This window comes from Vespula vulgaris, chromosome 6 (genome assembly GCF_905475345.1).
Source record: "Vespula vulgaris chromosome 6, iyVesVulg1.1, whole genome shotgun sequence".
NCBI lineage: Eukaryota > Metazoa > Arthropoda > Insecta > Hymenoptera > Vespidae > Vespula > Vespula vulgaris.
Genome location: NC_066591.1, coordinates 1,519,442 through 1,547,386, shown reverse-complemented (window position 1 = coordinate 1,547,386; position 27,945 = coordinate 1,519,442). Strand labels below are relative to the sequence as shown.

The window sequence follows — 27,945 nt, the reverse complement described above, 5'->3', positions numbered from 1 at the left end:
ATTTAATGTTATAAACTAATTTATATATTTCCTTGAACATATTTTTAATCGACTTTAATAATATTCAATGATGATAATTAGAATATAATGCTTATATATATATATTTCATATTATTATTATTAATATAATTATTATCAATATATATAATATATTATATGTCAAAAAAAATATATATATAATATAAAAAGAAATCTGTATAATATATTATATGTATACACTATATATATATATATATATATATATATATATATATGAGGATTGTAAAAAAATATTAACCACGTTTTGAAATTTTCATCAATGCATTGTATTTCAAAAAGTTTCTTTTCTGTTCGTAACTTTAGCATATATGTATACATATACTTAGTTATACATATAGACATACACATGCTTAGTTACATTTCAATATATAATCACCGCGCACGCCCCTATTTGATACGATATGTCCGTCATACACTTCCGCAGCGAGTTCGCGTGAGGATCGTTACATGAAGTCCTTCAAATCATCGTATCGCGAAAAACGACATCCTCTTGAAAACTTATTCAATTTTGCAAAAAGATGATGATCACTCGAAATCAAATTCGAATTTTGGAAAAGATGTTCCAGTACCATTTAATTAAAGTGTTCCAAAATATTTTCGATCATTGGAATTATACGAGTACGAGCATCGTTACTTCGGTTGAACACAGGAAAACAGCCACGTAGTTTATTTTTGCAACTGGTAATATACAACTTCTATACGCAGCTGCAATTCGACGATGAATTCTTTTTTCTGAACCAACATTTTCAACATTCAAAAAAAGGTGAATATAATAGATCGCATTGTCGTTTGGATTTCTAATTTTTATCGACGTTTTAAAAATCGGATTTTAACAACGACAATATTAATTGTTTAAATATTTATTTTTAAAATATATTATAATTCATATATCATGCAATTTCAAGTAATTTTTAGTTACGACAGTACAGTAGTATTTCATAATACGGTGGGTACTTAAACATCACAGTGTCCTCGAACTGATAAAGTTTATGAATCATTGGTTTATATCAACATATGAGTAAGTCTATAAATAAGTAATCTTCTGCAAACAATTGTTTTATCTGATTTTTCTACGTAAAGATTTATTACTTTGTAGATCAGCATTTCTCAATCTTTTGAATATCTGGCTTAATACGTTTGCTCAAATGTTTATAAGATAAGTTTTTTTTATTTTTGATTGACAGATTGATATCTATTATTTGAAAAACACGATTGTTTAATACGAGGAAATTATAAAAGTCTCTTAGAAATTAATCACGTATTTTGCTTTCGCGTAAGTTAGCATTTATCATTTAACGAATAGTATAGGTTGAGAAACGCTGTTTTAAACGACCCTCGTATATATTTGTTCAAACACTCGAGGATCACAAATCAATTTGTCAGATAGTTACCTTGCTTATATCGATCAGAATGTCTATTAAATTAATCGAATAAAATTGCAACGTCATTTACACGATGTTGTGTTTTAAAATCATTACAATCAGACGGACAATAACATAAACGTGTTTATGTAGATGCATAAATATACACACAGGATATATGTACTCGTTATACCAAAGAAGATAGAAAATATAAGGAAAAATAGAAAGGACGTTCATTAATCGATCGTAAATAAATCGATACTAACACAGATAACATTGTTTTTTTTTTCACACGAATATGTAAACACCTATCGGCTTCATTTTGTTCCGAACGACATACGGAATAATCGAACATACTTCTGCTATCGTGAAAGAAAATTTTTCCACTAATATCATTTCGTACGTTGTCGTCGATTCGTTCAACTGATTCGTGAAATAGATCGACTCACGAAAAAGAAAATTGAAATAATAATAAAAAAGAAAAGAAAAAAAAAGGAAATGACGTTGCTTATGCGATTGAAGACACTCGTTCTTGTGTTTATTCTTGTTATTCTTTTTCTTTCGAAGATGGCAAGATCTTACGAGCTTCATTCTTACGACGACGAATATATTTCTTTAATCATCAACACTTCGAAATTATATGGAATGAAATATATAGTATTCGTATACGCCCAATCGATAGAAGGTAGGAAAATATATTTCTATTTTTTATTTGTATTATTTTCATTTTCGTATTATTTTTCTTTTTTTAGAAATGGAAGTGACAACAACGATATTCAAATGGACTCGTGTACTATCTCGCGAAGGTTTTACCATTTCGAACTTGTACTTTTCAGAATTAAAGGAATCATCGTGCTACATAAAAATGCGAATTGTACACCCGTATTACATTCCAATTATATCTAGTTACAACGCGATTAAACAGTTCTCCTTAGCAACTACTACCATCGACATGTCTTACGTTGTGTGGCTTGTGTTATTCGTTTACAAGGGATATGGTTTTGATTATTGTCACAATCCACCAGGTAACATATTTCATTTAAAATTCAATTCGGAAATGTTGGTCCGTTGCGGCACGGAAAATACTTTAAATGAGTGGTATTCCGTTAATCGGAACCGAACCGAGATCACTGATTTAGTATCGTGGAATTTGGAGAAAGGTATTACTGAAGTAGTTACAGGTTCTCTTTACGAAAGAAGATATAATTTACAGGGTTTGATTATGAGAGCTGTTATAGTTAAGGTAATGTTTTTTCGTTCTAATATATAAATATATATAATAATATATAATATATATATATATAAAATATATATAATAATATATATATAGTTTTTTATTCTATTTTCAATTTAAAAAATATTCATATTTATTTGAATTCTTTATTACAAATTTCTCTTTTTTCTTCTTAGGATTCACCATTCATAAACTTAAATGAAAATGGTCAATTAGATGGCATGTTCGGTAGAGTATTCAAAGAACTTTGTATGACTCTCAATTGTAGTTTCGAGATTGTCTCCGAAATAAATGAGTATGGAATATGGAATTCGGAAGAAAACACTTGGTCAGGAGCCATCGGTGAAATATATGAAGGACGTGCTGACATTTCCCTTTCAGACTTTTCTATGACCAGTGCAAGATTGAATATTGTTGACTTCACGTTTCCTCTTTTGCTATCCGAAAACTGTCTATACATTCAAGAACCAAAGAAATTCGCGATTAAATGGTCATCTTATTTTATAGTACGATAATTTGTAATCGAATATTTTCTCATTCGCTTTTTCGTACGTTCGAATAGATCAATTAGAAAAAATGATCGTTTTTTAGACTTTCTCTAAATCCATTTGGATTGCTGTTTTCGGAATATTAATTTTTACATCGGTGTTACTAATTTTTCCCAAAATAAAAAATGAAACTGATCGTAATATAGGACATTTATTATCCGACAATTTTTTGGAAATTTGGGGTATATTTTGTCAACAGGCACTCTCAGGTTTGATTCAGTTGATTAAATGTTTCACTACATTCGATTCATATAATTTTCTCTTTTTAATTATTATATTCAAACGAAGTATTCCTTTTGTATTTTAGAATTTCCTCATAGATATTCCTTAAGGATAACATACTTCTCTATATTTCTTTTGGCTGTAGTCTTATCGGCAGCTTATTCTGCAGCTTTGATAAGTTTTTTAACGTCCGTTATCCAAACATTGCCTTTTTATTCGTTAGAGGATTTCGTTGAAGATGGTACTTATCAATTTTTGGTTGCTCGTGGTACGGCTAACTATGATTTAATTTCAGTAAGTATGATAAGTATTATTTACTTTATACTATATATCCATACATACATACATACATACATACATATGTATATATATATATATATATATATATATATATATACGTGAAGATGAAGAAAAATATTTATTTATAGAAATCAGCAGATCCACTTGCAAAGAAATTAATGAAGTTAATGCCAGAAAAGGAAAAGTTGCCAATAAATATATTGGAAGGATTTAGAAGTGTACGATGAAATATCTACTATAGAGAGAAAAAAAAGGAATAATTTATATACTTACGTAGTTTTATTGTTAATGCTCGTTACATTACAGATTTGTACAAATCAGAAACAAGCGATCTATACGTCCGTCGAAGTAAAAAAGAGTTTAGATCTTAAAATACCATGTAATGTGGTTGCTATTAAAACAGGACGAATAGACAGTTTATCTATAATTTTATCTAAGCACAATCCATTCACCGGTACTATGAATTTTCAGTAAGTATCAAACAAATATTGTAAAATTTTTCATTTATTGGACGTTCAAGTACAAGCTCGTTTTAGCTTGCAGAAATTTATCAACAACGGTATGATGAATCATTTAAAAGATACAACATTTAAAAAGAATTTCAATGCTATTATGCAGCACCAACCGGTTCCAATAGTTAATGTTGTAATACTTCTTTTTCTCATCTTGATTGGTGTCATTTTTAGTGTTTTCATTCTTATCATAGAAAAGTATATTTTCGCTCGTAAAAATAAAAAATTGTCGATGGTACATCGTATATCGTCAATTAAATCGTCAGAATTTGATGGAAAAATAAAGAAAAATATAAAAGATATTACAAATGCAGATGTAAACACATAAATTATTAACGACAATGTTCCTTATCGTTATCAACGAATTTTTATATTCTGTATGTAATGCTTTTGTATTATTCAACACAATTTTAAATTTTCAATAGAATTTTTAAATTTTAAATAGAATTTTTTCAATTAATATTGAAAGCACGGACCTGTGTACGATAGATTTTCTTTATTTGTCGAATACACGTGTACACATATTTTAATTTTTTCGAAGCGTATCGATTTTTTGTCTTTACACAAAATATAAAATATGTCTCGTAATAGAAACAAAAAAAAACGATATTCACCATTTTTATTGAATCGCGAATTTTTCAATAAACATATTTTCCAATGTAGATCAATCAGAATTTTGATCGCACCAGTGTGGTAAATTTTTCTATGAAAGAAATCACGATGTATCGCCATCCGAATAAATTATTACATATAGTATATATCATAGAACGAAATTATTTAAAAAAATATGTATATAAATCTCGTTTAAAGTTTATTTTGCAATGGATAATTTGACGTAAAATTAATATCTTTTTAAATGATGTTATTACGTTCTTATCGTATCTATTCATATTGATTATAAATTAAATTCACATTAAACATATTATGTATTTAGCGTTATTATAAAATTTTCATACTTTGTTAAATATAACCGTAATCGATTATAATAATTTTCTAGGATAAGTTCGCGTATGCGCATAAGAAATAATTAGTGTCTAAGGCATATGTGATCTAACGTGTTACGGTTAGAAATCATTTTGTCAAGTGCTTGGCCTCGTTTATATCGATTAGAGTGACTATTTTATTATTTTAATCGAAGTGTAACGTTGTTTTTAAGATATTGCATTTTATAATCGTATGCAACGTAAACGTGTTACGTGTTTATGTAATAACATAAATACATATGTATATTGGTGATTTTAAAATAGTAAGAATCTTTTCACGATTTTTATTATTCAATTGACATTAATTTGGATTATATAAAAAGGAAGATAATAACTGTGAGTATATAGTGATTATATATTATAATAAAATTTATTCTAAAAAATTTTATAATTAAGAAAATACTTTTAGAATTATATATAATTTTTAAAGTTTCATAAACCAAACAATTTATTTATTTCATTTAATGTTATTTCATTAATAAATCTATCTGAAATAATCTGTCCCAAGTTTTAATTCTTTCAGTTTTACGACGATAAAATTATTTCTATTATAATGTCGTATATAAAGTGATGATGCTACGAGTCACCATTTTTTTTTCATTCGATCTCGCATGATTTGATATTGAGCAAGTGTTAGGTCAATCATTTTCAGTATTTTGGTAAGTATCTATTTTTTTTTGATAAAGGGAATATCAGTTTCCATTTAAAATATAAAGCTCGAAATACTTATTTCTTAACGTTCTAACTTTGCATATTTCAATTAATTAGTCGAAAATTTTCTTAAGTCCGAAAAAGTATTCACGACATCGTAAGATAATATTTAATAATGTTTTACAACAGCAATAACATGTTTTGTTTTCTGTCGTAAGTCAACCGCAAACAGTTAAATATTTTGAAAGAGATGTCAAGATAAGTGTTATGAAATAATTCCTGTTTTTATAGAATCATCGATATACAATCAAACATTATAAAAGGAAATAAGAAAATAGAAGAAAAGAAATACATATTAAAATCAAATATATTAATCGATCGATGATAGGTCAATATCAGCAAGCATAAAATAATATTCTTCGCATTAGTATGTAGACAGACGCGTAGCGTGCATTCATATCTATCGCGACAATCGCAATATTCGCAATGAAAATAATTCTCTCGATGGTTTAGATATTTAGTTCTCGCAGAAGATAACATTTCATCGTAGAGTGAAATATTTTGACGGATAATCTTACATATAACATGTTAGATCGATCGATTTAATTTCAGATGTAGTTCGACTCATGAAAAGACAAAGAGAAAAAGAAAAATGAGTTACGTCGCGAGATTAAAGACACTCATCGTTATTTTATTTCTTCCGAAAATCATGAGATCGTACGAATTATTGTCGGTCGGTGACGAAGGTGTACCTTTAATCATCGACGTTTGCAAATTATACGAAACTAAATCAATTATTTTCTTATACGGAGAATCGATAAAAGGTACGATAATTCTTTCTCAGTTTATTTTCTTTCTCAGTTTCCTTTTATTTATCTTCGTTTTATTTTTCCACAGAAATGGAAATGACAACGACGATATTCAAATGGACACGTGCACTTTCTCGCAAAGGTTTCACGACTTCGAATTTGTATTTCTCACAATTACACGAATCATCGTACTACGTGAAACGAATCGTACGACCACATTACATAGCAGTGATATCTAATTACGAAGCTATCAATGAGTTTTCATTGGCAACGAATACCTTTGATATGTCCTTTGCTGCTTGGCTAGTATTATTTATTTACAAAGGACGTGGTTTCGATTATTGTCACAATCCACCAGGTAACATATTTCATTTAAGATTCGATTCGGAGATGTTGGTTCTTTGCGGTACGGAAAATGTTTTACGTGAGTGGTATTCGATCGATCCGAATCGAACTGAGATCAATGATTTAGCAAGTTGGAGTTTAGAGAAAAGAATAACTGAATTAGTTCCAGATTCTCTTTACGAGAGAAGACATAATTTACACGGTCTGACCATGAGAGCCGTTATAGTCAAGGTGAGATATTTTTTCTTATAGATATTCTGTTTTTTTTCTGTTTCGTTTTTTTTTTTTGAAAGAAATAAACAAAGAAAAAAAGATTCGCATATCATTTCTTATTTATAATATACATTAATACTTTTTTATACATTAATATATTTTAACATTAACACATTTATAATATACATTAATATTTTTAATATACATTATTATTTCTCTTTTCAAATTCGCAGGATTCGCCATTCGTAAATATTAATAAGAATAACGAATTAGAGGGCGTATTCGGCAGGGTATTAAAAGAACTTTCCGTCACACTTAATTTTAGTTTGAAGATCGTTTCGAAAGTGAACGAATATGGACGATGGAATCCGAAAGAGAATACTTGGTCAGGAGCGATCGGTGAAATATACGCAGGACGTGCTGACATATCTATATCAGATTTTTCTATGACCAGTGCAAGATTGAATGTAGTTGATTTCACTATGCCGCTTGTTTTTTCGAAAAATTGTATTTTCATCAAGGAACCAAACAAATTCGCGATCAAATGGTCATCTTATTTTCAAGTAAGATAAATAGTAATCGATTTTTTGTTCTTTCTGTCATTCGTTCAATTATGCGAATTGAAAAGATAGCTACATTTTTCGTTTTTTTTTTTTTCTTTTTATTTAGACTTTCTCCCATTCCGTTTGGATTGCCATGTTTGGAGTATTAGTTCTTGCAATGATCGTATTAGTTTTTCTTAAAAGAAAAAATGGTACAGATCGTAACATAGGACAGTTATTGTCCGATAATTTTCTTGAGATTTGGGGTATATTCTGTCAACAGGGACTAGCAGGTATTATTTATCCAGTTTCCTTTTTTTTTGTAGTCTTTAGTTTCACTTTTTATTTTTTTTAAGAAATATATTTACGTGAAGTATTCGTTTTGCTTTTCAGATTTTCCAGATAGATTTTCGTTAAGAATAGCATACTTCTCTATATTTCTTTTGGCTGTTGTTTTATCGGCCGCTTATTCCGCGGCTTTGATAAGTTTTTTAACGTCCGTTATGCAAACTTTACCTTTTCATTCATTAGAGGGTTTCGTTGAAGACGGTACTTATCAATTTGCTGTCCTTCGCGGTACAGCTGATTACGATATAGTTGCAGTGAGTATTATACTGATTTATGTACATTCTTCTAAGTATAATATAACTACACGAAAATAATATTTATTTGTAGAATGCAAAAGATCCACTTGCAAAGAAATTGATGGAGTTGATGCCGGAAGAAAAAAAATTGCCGATAACTCTAAAACAAGGGTTTAATAGAGTATGATCAATTATTTAAAAAAAAAAAAAGAAAAAATCTTTTTTATATATATAATATATATACATATATATATATAAATATAGTTTTATTATTAATATCAGTTATATTAAATTACAGATTTGTAAAAATCAAAAACTAGCGCTTTACACGTCAATCGCAAAAAAGGAAGGTATCAGATTTAAAATACCGTGTAACGTGATTCCTATTAGTGCAGGACGTATAGAAAGTTTAGCTATTATATTATCTAAGCACAATCCATTCACAGAAGTTATCAATTTTCAGTAAGTATACAATTAATAATGTATATTATTATTTATTTTACGTTAAAGCACAATATCATTCTAGTTTGCAGAAATTTATTAACAATGGAATGATGAATCGTTTAAAAGACGCGACATTCAAAAAGAAATTGAATTTTATGTTGAACCATGAACCGGTTCATTTAAGTAGCGTTATATCGCTCATTTTCTTCATCCTAATTGGTATAATCACGAGTATTTGCATTCTTATTATAGAAAAATATATTTTCGTTCGTAAAAGGAAGATGTTGATTGTACATAATATATTTTTGAAAAAATCATCGGGATTTTATGTGAAAAGGAAAAACAATATAAAAAATATTGTGAAAAACAAGGGAAGTCACAAATGTACACGCGTGAATTAAACACGACAGTGCTAATTCTCATTGTCAAGGAATTTTTATATTCTGATTGTAATTTTCTGAAAGGAATAGAAACACCTATGCGCATATCTACGCTTTTGTATTTTTTACCATAGTTTAAAATTTTAAATAGAATTTCTTCAATTGAAATTGAACGTTTGGATCTGATTTTCTTTATTTGTCGAATGCACGTATATACATATTTTAACTCTTTCGAAGCGTGTATATTTTTCGTCTTTACACGAAATATGAAATATGTGTCTTGTATTAGAAACAAAACAAAAAATTATATTCGCCATTTTTATGTATGAGTCGCGATAGGGCAGTATTATTGAATCGCGAATTTTTCAATAAACATATTTTAAGATAAGTTCACATAAGAATTAATTAGTGTGTAAGATATATGTGTTCTAACGTGTTACGATGGGAAATCATATAGCTCGATTATCGACCAGAATGAAATTATAAAATTATTTTAATGGGAGTGCAATATTATTTTTAAGATATTACATTTTACATTTTTATGTAATAAAAACGTGTGTAGGTGGATACATTGAAGATGGATATATATATATATATATATATATATATATATATATATAGTACTTATATATATAATATACACATAATAAATACTTATATATATATATAATATATATAAATATAAGCACGCTATAGAAACAAAAGAAAGAAATGTGTATTAGAATAAAATATATTAATCGATCGATGAAAAATCAATGTCACTGCGCATGAAATTATTTTTCTACTTACGAATATGCAAAAAAACATCGCGTGCGATCAGATCGGACGCATCAATCGCAATATTAGAAATGAATAGTTTAGAAATTTAGTTTAGTGCGATATTCTATCGTCGTCGAGTAGAATCTTCTCGCAAATCACATTAAAACATAGTCGTTGTTGATTTATTTAATTTGAGAAATAGTACGACGCATATAAACAAAAAAAAAGAAGAAATGACGTTCGTTGTACGATTAAGAATATTCGTTCTCCTTTTTATTCTTTTTATTCTTTTTCTTCCGAAGATCGCGAATTCGTACGAATTACTTTCTGTCGGCGACGAGCACGTTCCTTTCATCATCGATATTTGTAAATTATATCGAACGAAATCTGTAATTTTCTTATACGGTCAATCGATAAAAGGTAAGATAATTCTTCCAAATAAAATTTCTTTATAAGTAATATATTCATTTTCTTTTTTTTTTTCAGAAATGGAAATGACAACGATGATATTCAAATGGACACGTGCACTCTCTCGCGAAGGTTATATGACTTCGAATTTATATTTTTCGGAATTACACGAATCATCCTACTACGTAAAGCGAATCGTACGACCACATTACATCGCACTCATATCTAATTATGAAGCTATCAATGAGTTCTCATTGGCAACGAATACCTTCGATATGTCTTTTTCTGCCTGGCTAGTATTATTTATTTACAAAGGACATGGTTTCGATTACTGTCACAATCCACCAGGTAACATATTTCATTTAAGATTCGATTCGGAAATGTTGGTCCGTTGTGGTATGGAAAATATTTTACGTGAGTGGTATTCGATCAATTCCAATCGAACCGAGATCGATGACGTTGCTACTTGGAGTTTGGATAAAAGAATAACTAAATTAGTTCCAGATTCTCTTTACGAGAGAAGATGTAATTTACAGGGTTTGATCATGAGAGCAGTCGTAGTTAAGGTAAAATATTTTCGTTCGAGATATTTTCTTCATTTTATTTTCAAATTATAAATAATTCGTATTTATTATTTACATTTGTTCTAGGATTCATCGTTCATAAACGTAAAGGAGGATGGTCAATTGGACGGAACGTTTGGTAAAATATTGACAGAACTTTCCGTTGCTCTTAATTTTAGTTTTGATATTGTCTCGAAAGTAGCTGAGAACGGTAGATTAAATACAAAGGATAATACTTGGTCCGGTGCAATTGGTGAATTATATGCTGGACATGCTGACATTTCTATTACGGATTTTTCTATGACCAGTGCAAGATTGAATGCGATTGATTTTACACTTCCTCTTGTTATATCGAAAAAGTGTCTTTACATTAAAGAGCCACAACTTTTCGCGATAAAATGGTCGTCTTATTTATTGGTACGATCACTTGCTTTGCTTTGTTTCTCTTTTTTCTTTTTTTTAATTTTTTCTTCTTCTTTTTTTTTCCTTGCTTTGGTTAATTATCATGAATGAAATAATTGTTGTTTTTCTTTTAGGCTTTCTCTAATTCCATTTGGATCGCTATTTCCGGCGTATTAATCGTTGTTCCCATATTACTAATTTTTCTCAAAACGAAGAATGAATCAAGTCGTAACGTGGGACATGCATTGTTCGATAATTTTCTCGATATTTGGGGTATATTTTGTCAACAGGGACTCCCAGGTTCGAACGAATTTTTCTTAATTCTTGTTTCATAATTTTTTTTTTTTATTGATAAGTAACATTTACACGAAGCATTCGTTTGAATTTTAGACTTTCCGCATAGATCATCTTTACGAATAGCATACTTCTCTATATTTCTTTTGGGTGTTGTCTTATCAGCCGCTTATTCGGCTGCTTTGATAAGCTTTTTAACATCCGTTATTCAAACATTACCTTTTCACTCATTAGAGAATTTCATTGAAGACGGTACTTATCAATTTCTTGTCTTTAGTGGATCAGCTGATTACGATACGTTTACAGTGAGTACGATACGTATCATTTACGTTGTTCAATCTATACCATAATTATTCATAAATATATACAATAAATTATTTATTAAAAATATTTCTTTATAGAACGGTAAAGATCCCTTAGCAAAGAAATTGAAAAAGTTGATGCCAGAAGAAAAAAAATTGCCAATAACGATGGTAGAAGGATTTGAAATAGTATGATGAAGGTTTTTTAAAAGAAAAATGAAATTTTATATATATATATATATATATATATATATACTTATATATATTATTATTATTATTTATAAAACTATATATATATAATTTTATTATTAATACCAATTATCAAATTACAGATTTGTAAAAATCCAAAACTAGCTTTATATACGTCCGAGGCAAGAAAGGAGAGTATAAATCATAAAATACCGTGTAATGTTGTACCCGTAGACGCAGAACGTTTGGAAAGTTTAGCGATTATTTTATCTAAGCAGAATCCATTCACCGCTGTCATCAATTTTCAGTAAATAAACAAATATTGATGTATATATATTTTTTTATATTTTATATACGTTAAAGCACGTGTTCATTTTAGCTTACAGAAATTTATCAACAATGGAATGATGGATCGATTAAAAGATAGGACATTTAAAAGGAAATATAATTTTATATTGAATCTTCAACCGGTTTGCATAAATAGTATTATATCGCTTATTCTTCTAATCCAACTTGGCATCATTTTGAGTGTTTGCATTCTAATCGTAGAAAAGTGTATTTTTTCTCGTAAATCAACGAAGATGTCGATCGAAGATCGTATTCCGTTGAAAAAATCATCAAAGTTTTATGTTCAAAGAAAGAAAAGTATAAAAAATATTGCAAAACATCATGCGAATCGCGAATTTGCACGCATAAGGTATTAACGAACAATCTGCGTTTTCATAATGTTTCGTATTCATCGAATTTTTATATTCTTTGTATTTTAATTTTCTAATGGAACGGAAATACGCCTACGCATATGTAATAATGCATATCTAAGTTTATGCATTATTTAGCATAGGTTTTAAATTGAAATGGAATTTTTTTCATTATGTCAAACGTGTGGACACGCGTGCAAAACATTTTTGTTATTTGTTGAATTAATAACGGGTAAAAATATTTTAATTCCTTCGAACTATTTAGATCTTTCGTCCTTACACGATTTCCTATACTAAGAAAATCATATTTTGATTGCACCAATATAGCAAAATATTTTATTACAACAATCTCGATGTATTATCACACACGTACACTTTTATATATATATTATGTATATACATCGTAAAACGAAATTGTTTAAGAAATATTACATTTTTTGATATTACATACAATGAAAAATGAATATAAATTAAACATTTTTATTAACGATAATATTGCATCGTTATCACATTCATTCATATATCCATTCATCACTTAATTAAAAAAAAGGTATTATCTACTTAATGTTATAATCAAATATTTATACTTCGTCAAATGTTTTCTTTATCGATTATAATTATTTTCTATTATAAGATCATAATTGTATACAAAGAAAAAATTGGAATATAGAATGCCGGAAATCATTTTGTCAAGTGCTTATCCCATTTATATTGATTGGAATAGCAATCAAATTATTTCGATGGAAGTACAATATGGTTTTTAAGATACAATTACACATGTGTATATATATATATATACGTAAATATGTCATAAGTGTGTGTATTCGTGGATATATATATATACATAAATATTTGTACATATAGCAAAAAAGAAAAAAAAAGGAAAGAGAAATACAAAATGAAAATAAACTTCATTAACTGATCGATGTTAATAGAACAGTTCCAGTACTCATAAAATTATTTCCGTCTCGAGAATATAACACGACATATACACATCACATACATATATTTCTATTCTTACGACAGTCACAAGTGGAAATAAGTTACTCGCATTAGTTCAGAAATTTAGTCTCGTACGATCTTCTTTTACGTTACAACGTACACGTCGATTCATAAAATTCCATAATTGAAACGCATAAATTCATAAAATTGAAACGTCCGATTAATCGATCAATATATTTACAAAAAAATGACGTTCTTTGTGCGTTTAAAGATACTTGTCCTTCTTTTTTCTCTTCCGAAGATAGCAAAATCTTACGAATTGTTTTCTATAGACGACGAGTACGTTTCTTTCATCATCGACATTTGCAAATTATATCGAACGAAGTCTATAATTTTTTTATATTCCGAATCGATAAAAGGTAATCGATAATTCTTCTTAGTTTTGTTTCTACATCGGTATTATATTCATTTTCTTTTTTTTTTTTATTCAGAAATGGAAATGACAACAACTGCGTTCAAATGGACGCAGGCACTTTCTCGCGAAGGTTTCACGACCACGAACATTTATTTTTCGGAATTGAACGAATCATCATATTATGTCAATCGAATCGTACGACCACATTACATCGCGTTTATATCCAATTACAATGCTGTTAAAGAGTTCTCTTTGGCAACGAGTAACTTTAATATGTCTTTTGCTGCCTGGTTAGTATTGTTCATTAACAAGGCAAATGATTACAATTATTGTCACAGTCCACCAGGTAATATATTTCATTTGAAATTTAATTCGGAAATGTTGGTACGTTGCGGTACGGAAAATATTTTACGAGAGTGGTATTCCATCGACTCGAATCAAACACAGATCGATGATTTAGCAACCTGGAGTTTAGAGAAAGGAATCACTAAAATGGTTCCAGATTTTCTTTACAAGAGAAGATGCAATTTGAAAGGTTACATTATGAGAGCCGTTATTGTTAAGGTAAAATATCTTTTTTTCTATTTTCTAATTGAATCTATTCGTCACTATTATTTCATGTTTTCTTCTTTAGTCATCAGCTATGCTATCCGTGAACAAAGATGGCGAATTAGACGGCCTGTTAGGCAGATTATTAAGGGAACTTTGTCTTACTTTAAATTTTAATTTCAAAATCGTTTCCGAAGTAGAAACGTTCGGAAGATGGAATCCAAAAGAAAATACTTGGTCCGGTGCAATTGGAGAATTATATTCTGGACGTGCAGATATTTGTTTTTCTGGATTTTCCATGACAAATGCCAGATTGAACGCCGTTGACTTCACGTTTCCACTTTTGTCCACGAGAAATTATCTTTACATTCAGGAGCCACACATATTCTCGATTAAATGGTCATCCTATTTCCTAGTATGATAATTATTAATCGAAATTTTTCTTCTTCCTTTTTCTCCACGCGTTAAAATTAATGAACTTTCAATAAAATTAATGAAAAAAAATTTTAATCATTCTTAGACCTTCTCTCGTTCTGTTTGGGTCGCTACATTTGGGATATTAGCTTTAGCAACGATATTATTGATTCTTCTTAAAGTCAAAATTGGAACTGATCGTGACATTGGACATTTATTGTACGATAATTTTCTGGATATATGGGGTATATTTTGTCAACAGGGACTCGCAGGTTTTAATCAAATTTTTCTTTATTCTCGTTTCATATATTCTTTTTTTTTTTTCTTATAAGTGACATTTACACGAAGTACTCTTTTGAATTTTAGACTTTCCACATAGATCATCTCTAAGAATAGCATACTTCTCTATATTTATTTTGGCTGTTGTTTTATCGGCCGCTTATTCGGCCGCTTTGATAAGCTATTTAACGTCTGGTATCCGCAAATTACCCTTTCAATCATTAGAAAGTTTCGTTGAAGATGGTACTTATCAATTTTCCGTTGCACATGATACCGCCGAATACGATCTATTTGCAGTAAGTACGATACGTATTATTTACGTTGTTCCTATCAATGAGAATATTTCTTTGTAGAATTCGGGAGATCCTTTAGCAAAGAAATTGATGAAGTTGATGCTGGATGAGAAAAAATTGCCAGTAAATGTACTGGATGGATTTTTAAAAGTACGATGAAATGTTTTATATAAAAATGAAAGAACTTTTCTATTAATATATGTATGTAATAATTAATAATTTTATTATTAACAGAAATTATTAAATTACAGATTTGTAAAAATCACAAACTAGCATTTTATACGTCTGGCTTTTTAAAGGATAGTGTAGGTCATAATATACCATGTAATATTGTCTCCGTTGAAACAGGACATGTCGACACATTTTCTTTGGTTTTGTCTAAACATAATCAATTCACTGACGTAATCAATTTTCAGTAAGTACAAATATATTCAATAATAATTCATTTTAATTTAACCACAAACTTATTTCAGTTTGCAGAAATTTATCAACAATGGAATGATAAATTGTTTAAAGGATGATCTATATCATAAAAGATCCAACGATATGATCAAGCATCAACCGGTTGACATAACCAGCGTAATAACCCTTATTTTCTTTATCCTAATTGGTATCATTTTAAGTATTTGTATTCTGTTTATAGAAAAATATATTTTTGCTCGTAAAAGTGAGAAGATGCCGATAGTACTTCGGTCGTATCCGATCCATTAAATTGTTCAGGATTTTATGACATAAAAAGAAAGAATAGTATTAAAATATATCGAAACGGAATGCGTTAATGACAAATTTGTACTGACGAAGTATTAAAGATTACGCTAATATGCGTTCGCAATGAATTATTATACGTCATGCTTGTAATTTCCTAATGGAATAGAAATATCCTCAAGTACATCTAAGCTTTTGCATTATTTAGCACAATTTTAAATTGAAATGGAATTTTTCAATTGTATTAAACGTGTATCATGCACATACAATATTATATATGAATATATGTATACACATTGTAAAATACAGATTCTTTAAAAAATATTACATTTTATAATATTACATTTGTAATAGGGAATTGATGTGAATCGAAGATACTTTTAAATGATATTATTGTATAGTTATCCTATCCATTTATATGTTCATGATAAAATTAATATGGAACATATCGTCTGTTTAATGTTTTCAGCCGATTTTTGTGCATTACCAAACATCGTCTTAAAAACAGTGTAATAATTTTCCAGAATAAGCTTCCGTTTGCGAATAAGAAATAATTAAAATATATCGCGTGATGGGCACAAATTATTTTGTTAAGCGCTTATCGATTATATCTTTATATCGATCATAATGAATATTAAATAACTTTGATGAAAATGCAACGTAGCTTTTAAGACGTTATACTTTATAATGATAAGGTGTACAGATGTGAATAAAAGGATAACGTATGTATATAGGTGAATGCAGACAGAAATATATGTATATATATATACATACATATATACATACATACATACACACATGAAAGAAGAAAAAAAGTCGAAGAAAAGGGTAAATTAAAATGAACTTCATTAATCGATCGATGTTACACAGTGTCGGTACGCATAAAATTTCCTTCAGAGTTTTCTTCGGATAAATATAAATACACACACATATACATACACTAACCTTACGTTATATATGCTCCGATTCTCCTGACAAGCGCCATGCAATTTGTCCCGCTCATTAATCGAGAAATTTAGTTCGATGCGATCATTCTTCCTCATCACGCGAAAACTTTTTTATGAATTTACAACGTACAATTCTTAAAATTTGATTGATTCACCCATCGCTGTACATATTTAAAAAAAATGGCGTATGTTGTGCGATTAAACATTCTAATCGTTCTTTTTTTTCTTCCGAAAATCTCAAGATCGTACGAAAAATTATTAATCGGTGACGAGGACGTTCCTTTATTCATCGACATTTGCAAACTATACGGATCGAAATCTATAATATTCTCATACTCCAAATTCACAAAAGGTAGGGAAATATATTTTATTTTCTTTACTTTATTTTTACTATATATTTAATTTCCTTTTCATCAGAAACGGGAATGACAACGACGATGTTCAAATGGACCCGTGCACTTTCTCGGGAAGGTTTTATGACAACGAAATTCTATTTCTCGGATTTACACAAATCATCGTATTACGTAAATCAAATCGTACGACCTATTTACATCGTGATTATATCTAATGACAATGATATTAGTGAATTCTCCTCAGCAACCGATACCTTCGATATGTCATTTGCCGTGTGGCTAGTTTTATTCGTTTACAAGGGACATGATCCCGATTATTGTCACAATCCACCAGATAACATATTTCATTTGAGATTCGATTCGCATTTGATGGTACGTTGCGGTACAGATACTATTTTACGAGAATGGTACTCGATTAAAACTAATCAAACCGAAATCCGTGATCTAGCTACTTTGAATTTGAAGAAAGGAGTAACTAAAATAATTTCAAATTCTCTTTACGACAGAAACTATAATTTACAGGGTTTGACCATGAGAGCCGTTTTAGTTAAGGTAAAACATTTTCATTTCATACACATTATTTATTTTTTACTTTAAACGAACTGTCATCGTTATTAGATTTTTTCATTTTCAGACTTCACCCTTCGTACACATAAACGAGGCTGGCGAATTAGATGGGTTATTAGGTAGAATGTTAATGGAATTTTCTATAACTTTGAATTTTAGTTTCGAAATTGTTTCGGAGATAGAAACGTATGGAACATGGAACCCAGAAAATAACACTTGGTCCGGTGCAATTGGTGAATTATACTCTGGACGTGGAGACATTTCTTTGTCAGGCTTTAGTATGACAAATGCCAGATTGAATGCCGTTGACTTCACTTTTCCTTTTGTCACTTCAAAATTCTTTCTCTACATACAGGAACCAGAGATATTCACGATCAAATGGACATCTTATTTTGTAATACAATAACTTTCAATCGAATTATATTTTACTTATTCTTTATTTATTTTATATTATTCCTTTTTTTTTATATTTTCGTACGTTAACTTGTATGAATTTTTTTAGACTTTCTCTCGATCTATTTGGATCACTATATTTGCGGTATTAATCCTTGCATGGATTTTACTAATTTTTCTCAAAGTAAAGATTAGAGATGATTGTAGCATGGGACAATTATTATCCGACAATTTTCTGGAGGTTTGGGGTATATTTTGTCAACAGGGACTGAAAGGTACAATTCGATATTTCTTCAACTTTGTTTCAATTATTTTACTTTTCTTTTAAACTGTTACTTTTATACGAAACATTCGTTTGATTTAGATTTTCCTGAAAGATCATCATTAAGAATAGCATACTTCTCTATAATTCTACTGGCAACCATCTTATTGGCTACTTATTCTGCGTCTTTGATTAGCTATTTAACAGCCGGTATTCACATTTTACCTTTTAATTCATTAGAGAGCTTCGTTCAAGATAACACTTATCAATTGTGCGTCCTTCGCGATTCGGCTGAATATGATACATTTGCCGTAAGTATTATTAACATTAACATTGCTATTAACATTGCTTCAATGATTTAGAATGTTTATTTATAGAATTCGAATGGTTCGCTTGAAAAGAACTTGAAGAAGTTGATGTTGGATAAGGAAAAATTGCCAATAAGTATACCCGAAGGATTTGTAAAAGTATGATAAAATATAATAAATAAATAAGGAACAATTTATTTAAATACATATGTATATATGTATTCACATGTTTTTATTAATTCTGTTCCTTTGTAAATTATAGGTTTGTAATAATCATAAACTAGCAATCTTAACGTCGAAGATAGTGAAGGATATTTTAGTTCGTAAATCGCCATGTAATATTGTTTCTGTTGATACGGGACGTTTAAACGCAGTTGGCATCATTTTATCTAAACGCAATCCATTTACCCATTTCATCAATTTTCAGTAAGTTCACGATTAACTAATAATATAAATATTCGTTTGATACACGTTGAATCACAAAGCATGTTTCAGCTTCAAGAAATTTATAAACAATGGAATGAATAATCGTATAAGAGACATCCTATCTGAAAAGGAATACAATGATATAACCAAGCATCAACCAGTTTACATAACCAGCGTAATACCACTTTTTTTCTTCATCTTAATTGGTATCGTTTTAAGTATTTGTATTTTGATCATAGAAAGATATATTTTTGCTCGTAAAAGGGAGAAGATGTCGATGGTATCTCGATTGTATCCAATCAATTGAATTATTAGAATTTTGCGATGTAAAAAGGCAGAACCGTATTCAAAATTATCGGAAAAGAATACATTAATCACGAATGAGTATTCACGAAATATTAACGACTATGCTAATATTCGTTTTTAATCAATTATTAGGCTTGTAATTTCCTAATGGAATAAAAATATTCTTATGCATATCTAAGCTTCTGCATTATTTAGCACTAATTTAAATTGAAATGAAATTTCTTCATTACGTTAAACGTTGATACATTCGTATGATACATTTTCTTTATTAAACGAATGCACGCGTGTAAGTATTTTAATTTCTTCGAAATACTTCGAATATTCCGAATATTCTGTCTAGGGTAAATCATATTTTGTCTACACCAATATGTCAAATAATTTATGATAACTATTAAGATATATCATCATGCATGTATATTATTACGTATGTATCCACATGTGCATAGATCTTATAAAAGAAATAGTATTTTTTAATTTTAAGAAATAGTATATCTTATAGTATTACATTTCCAATAGGAAATTGACGTAGATTGAATGTCCTTTTAAATAATATTATTATATAATCATTCTATCTATTCATATATTCCTAATAAGACCAATATGGAATATATTGTTTGTCGAATGTTTTTATCAGATTTTTGTATATTACCAATTTAATCATTTAATCGAGTAATAAACCCTTTTAATCGAGAGTAATGATTTTCTATAATAAGTTTGTGTTTGCGGATAAAGAATAATTCAAATATTTTGTGTGATGGACGCAAATCACTTTGTCAAGAGCTTATCGATCAACTCTTTATATCGATCAGAATGGCTATCAAATTACTTTGATGGAAGTGCGTCGTAGCTTCTAAGACGTTATACTTTATAATTATACGGTGTACGGATGTGAGTAAAAGGATAACGTATGTATGTAGATGAATACAAGCAGAAATATGTATATATATATGTATATGCATACATACCCATATCAAAGAAGAAAAAAAATCGAAGAAATGGTAAATTAAAATAAACTTTATTAATCGTTCAATATTATTCCAATGCCAAGACGTAAAAAATTGTTTTCTTTGTGAGAATATAGAATGACACGTTCTCAAACATACGTATATGTTATATTAAATACATTCTCATTCATGCGACTAGCACAATGGACTAAGCAATTGAAAAATTTAGTCTCTTGCGATCGTCTCTCGTCGTAACGTGAAAATATTCTCATAAATTTCTTTCCAAATTGTAAAGTGATCAGTAGAATTTGATTAATAAGTCTATCGCTGAACATATTCGAAGAAAAATGACATACGTTGTGAGATTGAAGATTCTCTTCGTTCTTTTTCTTCTATCGAAAATCGCAAGATCGTACGAAAAATTATTACTCGGCGACCAGCACGTTTCTTTATTCATCGAAATTTGCAAACTCTACGGATCGAAATCTATAATTTTCTCCTATTCTAAATTAATGAACGGTAGGAAAATATATCTCACATTCGTTTCTTTATTTTTATAAACTTTAGTTTCCTTTTTATCAGAAATGATAATTACAACGATGATGTTTAAATGGATACGCGCACTTTCTCGGGAAGGTCTTGCGACAACGAAATTTTACTTTTCCGATATTCATAAATCATCGTATTACGTAAACCGAATCGTACGACCCCAATACATCGTAATTATATCTAATGACAATGACATGAATGAGTTCTCCTTAGCAAGCAGTACCTTCGACATGTCTTATGCTCTGTGGCTAATTTTATTCGTTTACAATGGAAATGATCCCGATTATTGTCACAATCCACCAGGTAACATATTTCATTTAAAATTTAATTCCGAAGTGTTGGTCCTTTGCGGTACGGAAAATATTTTACGAGAGTGGTATTCCATCAACTCGAATCAAACACAGATCGATGATTTAGCAACTTGGAGTTTAGAGAAAGGAATCACTAAAATAGTTTCAGGTTCTCTTTACCAGAGAAGATGTGATTTACAGGGTTTGACCATGAAAGCCGTTTTAGTTAAGGTAAAATATTTTTCTTCTGGATATATTTATTTATTTTCTATCGAAAAGAATCGACATTATTATTAGATTTTTCATTTTCAGAATTCACAGTTCCTTTACAAAAACGCATTTGGCGAATTAGACGGTATATTAAGTAGAATGTTGAGAGCAATTTGTATTGCAGCGAATTTTAGTATTAAAATTGTGTCGGAAGTAGATCTGTATGGAAGATGGAACTCGGAAAGAAATACTTGGACCGGTGCAATTGGTGAATTATATACTGGACATGTTGACATTGGCTTACCGGTTTTTGCTTTGACAAAAAACAGATTGACTGCAGTGGACTTCTCGTTTCCTCTTCTCACCAGTAAAACCTATCTTTACATACAGGAACCAGGATTATTCGAGATTAAATGGTCATCTTATTTTCTAGTATGATAACTTTTATTATTTCTATAGGACTTTAATTTTATTATTTTTATAATAAGATATGTAACTCGAATTATTTTTATTTCTCTTTTCCGTACGTGAATTTACATGTATTCTTTTTTAGACTTTTTCTCGATTGATCTGGATCGCTATATTTGGAATATTAATTACTGCATCGATTTTATTGATTTTTCTCAAAATGAAGAATAAATACGTTCGTAACACGGGACAATTATTATCCGACAATCTTCTAGAGATTTGGGGTATATTGTGTCAACAGGGATTGGCAGGTATCATTCGATATTTTTCCATTTTGATTTCGATAATTTTTTGTTTATTTTAACAGTTATCTTTCTATAAAGATTTATTCATTTAATATAGATATTCCAGATAGATTTTCATTAAGAATAGCGTACTTTTCTATATTCCTTTTGGCTGTGATCATATCGGCTGCATATTCTGCATCAATGACGAGCATTTTAACAGCCGGTATCCAAAAATTACCCTTTCAATCGTTAGAAACTTTCGTTGAAGATGGTACTTATCAACTTATCGTCATTCGTGATACTGCTGAATATGATGTATTTGTCGTAAGTATGATACGTACTATTAACGTTTTTTCTATGAATGAATATATTTATTTGTAGAATTCGGATGATCCGCTTGAAAAGGAATTGATGAAATTCATGTTGGACGAGGAAAAATTGCCAATAACTATATACGAAGGATTTATGAATGTATGATGAAATATAATGAACAAAAATGAAATTATATATACAACATGATTTCATTAATATAACTCGTTTTTGAATTATAGATTTGTAAAAATCATAAACTAGCGATCTATACATCCAGTCGAATAGAAGATATTCTAATTGAAAAAATACCATGTGAAATTGTTTCTATTGACACAGGACGTATAGAAGCACTTGGTATAATTTTATCGAAGCAGAATCCATTCACCGACATCATTAATAGTCAGTGAGTACATAATTAACTAAAAATGTTAATACTCATTTGATGTACTTTAAATCACAATTCGTTTCAGTTTAAAGGAATATATCAACAATGGAATGAATAATCGTATAAGAGATATCGTATCTGAACAGGAATCCAATGATAAAATCAAGCATCAACCAGTTTACATAACCAGCGTAATACCACTTTTTTTCTTCATCTTAATTGGTATCATTTTAAGTTTTTGTATTCTGATCATAGAAAGATGTATTTTTGCTCGTAAAAGGGAGAAAATGTCGATAGTATCTCGATTGTATCCAATCAATTGAATTGTCAGAATTTTGGGATGTAAAAATAAAGAACCGTGTTAAAAGATATGGGAAAGAAATACATTAATCACAAATGAGTATTCATGAAATATTAACGATTATGCTAATATTCGTTCTCAATGAATTATTATGCTTGTAATTTCCTAATGGAATAAAAATATTCTTATGCATATCTAAACTTTCGCATTATTCAGCATTGTTTCAAATTGAAATGAAATTTCTTCATTATATTAAACATTGATAAATTCGTAAGAAAATTTATTTTCGCTATTTATTTTGCACTTGTGATCAATCGGAGTAATTGATTTAGGTTTTCTCATGTTTTTTAATAAACATTGTTCTTTATAGAGCAAGAGATATTCTGATATTACTAGTATGTTAAATATTTTATGATAATAATCATAATGTATCATCACACAGATAGATTATATATATATATAAATTATAAAAAACATTGTAAAAGTATACGTCATACATCTTTTTAATGGATTATAATAATTTTCTATTATAAGCCTACGTTAATAGATAACGAATAACTAGAATATATGTTGTGATATACATATATACGCAAATTATTTTGTCAAATGATTACTTTGTTTATATCGATTAGAATAGCTATTAAATTATTTCTAAGAAAGAGCGACGTAGTTTTTAAGACATTATCACATTTTTTAATCATACGTTTGTGTAAACGAGTATGTATGTATATACGTGAATACAGACATATATAGTTATATATGTACGTATATATGAACAAACATACACATCGACGGTAAAAAAATGAAAGGAAAAGAGAAATTAAAATGAATTTCATTAATCGATGGATGTTACTTCAGTGACAGCACGCATGAAATTATTTTCTTCGAAAAAATGTAGACTCACCTTTATACACACACATACACACACATATAAACACCTTACATTACATAAAGTGCGACAGTCCAAGTGGCAATATTTCACTCCTAATAAAAAAGAAATTTAGTCTCTTACGATCTTCTTTCGTCGTCAGGTGAAAAATTTTCTCATGACATTCTATAAAACGTATAATTCGTAGAATTCGATTAATACGTCTATCGATCGACATATGCAGAAAAAATAATGTTCTTTGAGCGATTAAAGATATTGGTCTTTGTTTTTCTTCTTCCGAAGATCGCAATTTCGTACGAATTTTTTTCTATCGACGAGGAACGCCTTAGATTTATCGTCGACATTTGCAAATTATATCCAACGAAGCCCATAATATTTTTATACGGCCAATCCATAAAAGGTACGATAAATATATTTAATTACAATTACACTCGATTAGATTTCTACATCGTATCAATATTTATTTTCTTTTTCTTCAGAAATGGAGATGAAAATGATGATGTTCAAACTGACGCGTGCACTTTCTCGAGAAGGTCTTTCAACAACGAGCTTTTATTTTTCGGAATTGCATAAATCATCGTATCACGTAAATCGAATCGTGCGACCTCATTATATCGCCATTATATTTAATGACAATGACATTAATGAGTTTTCTATAGCAACCAGTACCTTAGACATGTCATTTCCTGTGTGGCTAGTTTTATTCATTTACAACGGAAATAATTCCGATTATTGTCACAATCCACCAGGTAACATATTTCATTTAAGATTCGACTCGGAAATGTTGGTACGTTGCAATACCGAAAATATTTTACGAGAATGGTATTCGATCGATATCGATTCGAATCGAACGGAGATCGATGATTTAGCAACCTGGAGTATAGAAAAAGGAATTACTAAAATTGCTCCAGGTTCTCTTTACAAGAGAAGATATAATTTACAAGGTTTGTCCATGAGAGCAGTTTTAGTTAAGGTAAAATGCTTTTCTTTCATATATCTTATTTATTTTCTACTCGAAATGAATCGTCATTGTTAATTCACTTTTCTTCTTTAGTCTTCATCGATAATATACATAAATGAGGTTGGCGAATTAGATGGTATATTTGGTAGAATGTTACGAGAACTTTGTGTTAATCTGAATTTTAGTTTTAAAATTGTCTCGGAGGTAGATACTTACGGAAAATGGGATTCGAAAAATAACACTTGGACCGGTGCAATTGGTGAATTATATTCTGGACGAGCAGACGTTTCTTTTTCAGCATTTACTATGACGAAAGCCAGATTGAATGCCGTTGATTTCACGTTCCCTCTTGTCACATCAAAAGTATCTCTTTACATACGAGAACCAGAAATATTCGAGATCAAGTGGTCATCTTATTTTTTAGTACATCTTCTAGTATAATCTTCAATCGAATTATTTCTCTTTTTGTATTCTTCTGAAGTTAATTTGTATGAATTTTTTTTTTTTAGACTTTCTCACGATCTATTTGGATCGCTATATTTGCGGTATTAATAGTTGTACCGATTTTATTGATTTTTCTCAAAATGAAGGATAGAAACGATCGTAGCATGGGACAATTATTATCCGATAATTTTCTGGATGTTTGGGGCATGTTTTGTCAACAGGGACTGGCAGGTATTATTTTTTCATTTTTCTTTTTTCTACTTCGAACAGTCATCTTTATAGAAAACATCACTTGCTTGATTTAGATATTCCTGATAGAGTTTCATTAAGAATAGCGTACTATTCTATATTTCTTTTGGCTGTGATCACATCGGCTGCATATTCTGCGTCAATGATGAGTTTTTTGACTATCGGTATACACAATGTACCTTTTCGTTCATTGGAGGACTTCGTCGAAGATGGTACTTATCAATTTTCTGTCTATCGCGATTCGGCAGACTATGATTTTTTCGCAGTGAGTATGATTTGTATTATCGACGTTTTTTTTCCGAATTGAGAGTATTAATTTCTAGAATTCGGATGAACCTCTTGCAAAGAAATTAATGAAGTTGATGTTGGACGAGGAAAAATTGCCAATAACTGTATTGGAGGCACTTACGAATGTATGATTGAATATAATAAACAAAACTGAAATATTATATATATATATATATACATTGTTATATTTACTTTCTTATATAACATTTTTTATTTATAATATTTTAAAATTATAGATTTGTAAAAATCATAAATTAGCAATTTATTCGTCTAATCTAGAAAGGGAATCTGAACTAAGTAAAATGCCATGTAATATTGTTCGTATCGATACGGGGCGTAAAAAAGCATTTGCCATTATTTTGTCTAAGAACAATCCATTCACTAATGTCATCAATTTTCAGTAAGTAGATAATAGTTAATAATGTTGATATTTATTTGATGTACTTTAAATCATAATTCTTATTCCAGCTTGACGACATTTATCAACAATGGAATGAATAATCGTATAAAAGATATGCTACCTGAAAATGATGCCAATGACATGATCAAGCATCAATCGGTTTACATAACCAGTGTAATATCACTTTTTTTCTTCATCTTAATCGGTATCATTGTAAGTGTTTGTATTCTGATGATAGAAAGATGTATTTTTGCTCGTAAAAGAAAGAAGATGTCGATGGTATCTCGATTGTGTCCAATGAATTGAATTGTTAGAATTTTGCGATGCAAAGTTATCGGAAAAGAATACATTAATCACGAATGAGTATTCACGAAATATTAACGACTATGCTAATATTCGTTTTTAATCAATTATTATGCTTGTAATTTCCTAATGGAATAAAAATATTCTTAGGCATATCTAAGTTTCTGCATTATTTAGCACTATTTTAAATTGAAATGAAATGTCTTCATTACGTTAAACGTTGATACATTCGTATGATACATTTTCTTTATCAGAGGAATGCACGCGTGTAAGTATTTTAATTCCTTCGAAATACTTCGAATATTTCAAATTTTCTATTTAGGGCAAATCATATCTTGTCTACACCAGCATGTCAAATAGTCTTTGATAACTATCAAGATGTATCATCACGCACATACGTTATGATGTACGTATTTATATGTTCATATACATTATAATAGAAATAGTATCTTTTAATTTTAAGAAATAGTATCTTTTATAATATTATATTTGCAATTGAATGTCGTTTTAAATAATATTATATAATTATCCTATGTATTCACATAATCTTAATAAAATTAATATGAAACATATTGTCTTTCTAATGTTTTTATCAGATTTTTTTACGTTCCCAAGCACCATCTTAATCAATTATGATAATTCTCTACTCTAAACCCATGTTTGCTGCTTGGATAAAAAATAATTAAAACATTACGCGTGATGGATGCAAATCATCTAGTCAAATGCTTATCGAACATCTCTTTATATCGATTAGAATGGTTATTAAATTACTTTGATGGAAGTT

At 29.2% G+C, this 27,945-nt stretch overlaps 6 protein-coding genes across 7 annotated transcripts; all 6 read left to right on the top strand.

Moving 5' to 3' along the window:
* The first annotated feature begins 449 nt into the window (after positions 1 to 449).
* Positions 450 to 9,716, top strand: LOC127064822 (glutamate receptor 1-like). 2 transcript variants are annotated; one of them, XM_050996402.1, is made up of 10 exons: positions 450 to 802; positions 1,968 to 2,085; positions 2,153 to 2,425; positions 7,168 to 7,235; positions 7,451 to 7,780; positions 7,887 to 8,052; positions 8,153 to 8,361; positions 8,435 to 8,524; positions 8,642 to 8,805; positions 8,870 to 9,716. In XM_050996402.1, exons 2-10 carry the CDS (start codon positions 1,968 to 1,970, stop codon positions 9,186 to 9,188), a joined length of 1,737 nt encoding a protein of 578 aa, XP_050852359.1. In that variant the 5' UTR covers positions 450 to 802; the 3' UTR covers positions 9,189 to 9,716. The 2 variants fall into 2 exon arrangements, with proteins under 2 accessions (XP_050852359.1, XP_050852360.1); XM_050996403.1 differs by lacking the exons at positions 7,168 to 7,235; positions 7,451 to 7,780; positions 7,887 to 8,052; ... (2 more) ...; positions 8,642 to 8,805; positions 8,870 to 9,716 and adding exons at positions 2,811 to 3,140; positions 3,226 to 3,391; positions 3,490 to 3,698; positions 3,833 to 3,922; positions 4,011 to 4,351 and having other exon boundaries at positions 2,153 to 2,643.
* A 554-nt stretch (positions 9,717 to 10,270) lies between these two features.
* LOC127064823 (probable glutamate receptor) lies at positions 10,271 to 13,094 on the top strand. Its single transcript, XM_050996405.1, has 8 exons — positions 10,271 to 10,346; positions 10,413 to 10,900; positions 10,985 to 11,314; positions 11,434 to 11,599; positions 11,690 to 11,898; positions 11,995 to 12,084; positions 12,228 to 12,391; positions 12,464 to 13,094. Exons 2-8 carry the CDS (start codon positions 10,415 to 10,417, stop codon positions 12,786 to 12,788), a joined length of 1,770 nt encoding a protein of 589 aa, XP_050852362.1. The 5' UTR covers positions 10,271 to 10,346; positions 10,413 to 10,414; the 3' UTR covers positions 12,789 to 13,094.
* Positions 13,095 to 14,217: 1,123 nt separating this feature from the next.
* On the top strand, positions 14,218 to 16,763 carry LOC127064776 (glutamate receptor ionotropic, delta-2-like). Its single transcript, XM_050996329.1, has 8 exons — positions 14,218 to 14,703; positions 14,774 to 15,103; positions 15,209 to 15,374; positions 15,469 to 15,677; positions 15,735 to 15,824; positions 15,926 to 16,089; positions 16,148 to 16,253; positions 16,734 to 16,763. Exons 1-8 carry the CDS (start codon positions 14,218 to 14,220, stop codon positions 16,761 to 16,763), a joined length of 1,581 nt encoding a protein of 526 aa, XP_050852286.1.
* Positions 16,764 to 17,751: 988 nt separating this feature from the next.
* Positions 17,752 to 20,081, top strand: LOC127064775 (probable glutamate receptor). The gene is made up of 9 exons (XM_050996328.1): positions 17,752 to 18,231; positions 18,314 to 18,640; positions 18,749 to 18,914; positions 19,004 to 19,212; positions 19,279 to 19,368; positions 19,472 to 19,635; positions 19,705 to 19,810; positions 19,875 to 19,977; positions 20,074 to 20,081. The coding sequence occupies exons 1-9, from the start codon at positions 17,752 to 17,754 to the stop codon at positions 20,079 to 20,081; spliced, it is 1,653 nt and encodes a 550-aa protein (XP_050852285.1).
* Positions 20,082 to 21,628: 1,547 nt separating this feature from the next.
* Positions 21,629 to 24,042, top strand: LOC127064774 (glutamate receptor ionotropic, delta-1-like). Its single transcript, XM_050996327.1, has 8 exons — positions 21,629 to 21,955; positions 22,037 to 22,366; positions 22,488 to 22,653; positions 22,745 to 22,953; positions 23,011 to 23,100; positions 23,181 to 23,344; positions 23,412 to 23,517; positions 23,998 to 24,042. Exons 1-8 carry the CDS (start codon positions 21,629 to 21,631, stop codon positions 24,040 to 24,042), a joined length of 1,437 nt encoding a protein of 478 aa, XP_050852284.1.
* Positions 24,043 to 24,656: 614 nt separating this feature from the next.
* Positions 24,657 to 27,568, top strand: LOC127064451 (glutamate receptor 2-like). The gene is made up of 8 exons (XM_050995515.1): positions 24,657 to 24,916; positions 24,996 to 25,489; positions 25,571 to 25,900; positions 25,987 to 26,152; positions 26,227 to 26,435; positions 26,494 to 26,583; positions 26,695 to 26,858; positions 26,927 to 27,568. Exons 1-8 carry the CDS (start codon positions 24,748 to 24,750, stop codon positions 27,162 to 27,164), a joined length of 1,860 nt encoding a protein of 619 aa, XP_050851472.1. The 5' UTR covers positions 24,657 to 24,747; the 3' UTR covers positions 27,165 to 27,568.
* Positions 27,569 to 27,945: the final 377 nt, after the last annotated feature.

Bases quoted from the DNA above. Each gene is read 5' to 3' on its own strand.
- LOC127064776 (XM_050996329.1), top strand. From the start codon at position 14,218: ATGGAAATGACAACAACTGCGTTCAAATGGACGCAGGCACTTTCTCGC. The intron at 14,704-14,773 runs GTAAAATATCTT...TTTCTTCTTTAG, and splicing joins TGAGAGCCGTTATTGTTAAG to TCATCAGCTATGCTATCCGT. The intron at 15,825-15,925 runs GTACGATGAAAT...ATTAAATTACAG, and splicing joins TACTGGATGGATTTTTAAAA to ATTTGTAAAAATCACAAACT.
- LOC127064451 (XM_050995515.1), top strand. From the start codon at position 24,748: ATGTTCTTTGAGCGATTAAAGATATTGGTCTTTGTTTTTCTTCTTCCG. The intron at 24,917-24,995 runs GTACGATAAATA...CTTTTTCTTCAG, and splicing joins ATACGGCCAATCCATAAAAG to AAATGGAGATGAAAATGATG. The intron at 25,490-25,570 runs GTAAAATGCTTT...TTTCTTCTTTAG, and splicing joins TGAGAGCAGTTTTAGTTAAG to TCTTCATCGATAATATACAT.
- LOC127064774 (XM_050996327.1), top strand. From the start codon at position 21,629: ATGAATGAGTTCTCCTTAGCAAGCAGTACCTTCGACATGTCTTATGCT. The intron at 22,954-23,010 runs GTAAGTATGATA...ATTTATTTGTAG, and splicing joins CTGAATATGATGTATTTGTC to AATTCGGATGATCCGCTTGA. The intron at 23,518-23,997 runs GTAATACCACTT...TGTTCTTTATAG, and splicing joins AACCAGTTTACATAACCAGC to AGCAAGAGATATTCTGATAT.
- LOC127064822 (XM_050996402.1), top strand. From the start codon at position 1,968: ATGGCAAGATCTTACGAGCTTCATTCTTACGACGACGAATATATTTCT. The intron at 8,053-8,152 runs GTATTATTTATC...TTTGCTTTTCAG, and splicing joins CTGTCAACAGGGACTAGCAG to ATTTTCCAGATAGATTTTCG. The intron at 8,362-8,434 runs GTGAGTATTATA...ATTTATTTGTAG, and splicing joins CTGATTACGATATAGTTGCA to AATGCAAAAGATCCACTTGC.
- LOC127064775 (XM_050996328.1), top strand. From the start codon at position 17,752: ATGACAACGACGATGTTCAAATGGACCCGTGCACTTTCTCGGGAAGGT. The intron at 19,636-19,704 runs GTAAGTTCACGA...AGCATGTTTCAG, and splicing joins ACCCATTTCATCAATTTTCA to CTTCAAGAAATTTATAAACA. The intron at 19,811-19,874 runs GTAATACCACTT...TTTTGATCATAG, and splicing joins AACCAGTTTACATAACCAGC to AAAGATATATTTTTGCTCGT.
- LOC127064823 (XM_050996405.1), top strand. From the start codon at position 10,415: ATGGAAATGACAACGATGATATTCAAATGGACACGTGCACTCTCTCGC. The intron at 11,600-11,689 runs GTTCGAACGAAT...TTTGAATTTTAG, and splicing joins TTGTCAACAGGGACTCCCAG to ACTTTCCGCATAGATCATCT. The intron at 11,899-11,994 runs GTGAGTACGATA...ATTTCTTTATAG, and splicing joins CTGATTACGATACGTTTACA to AACGGTAAAGATCCCTTAGC.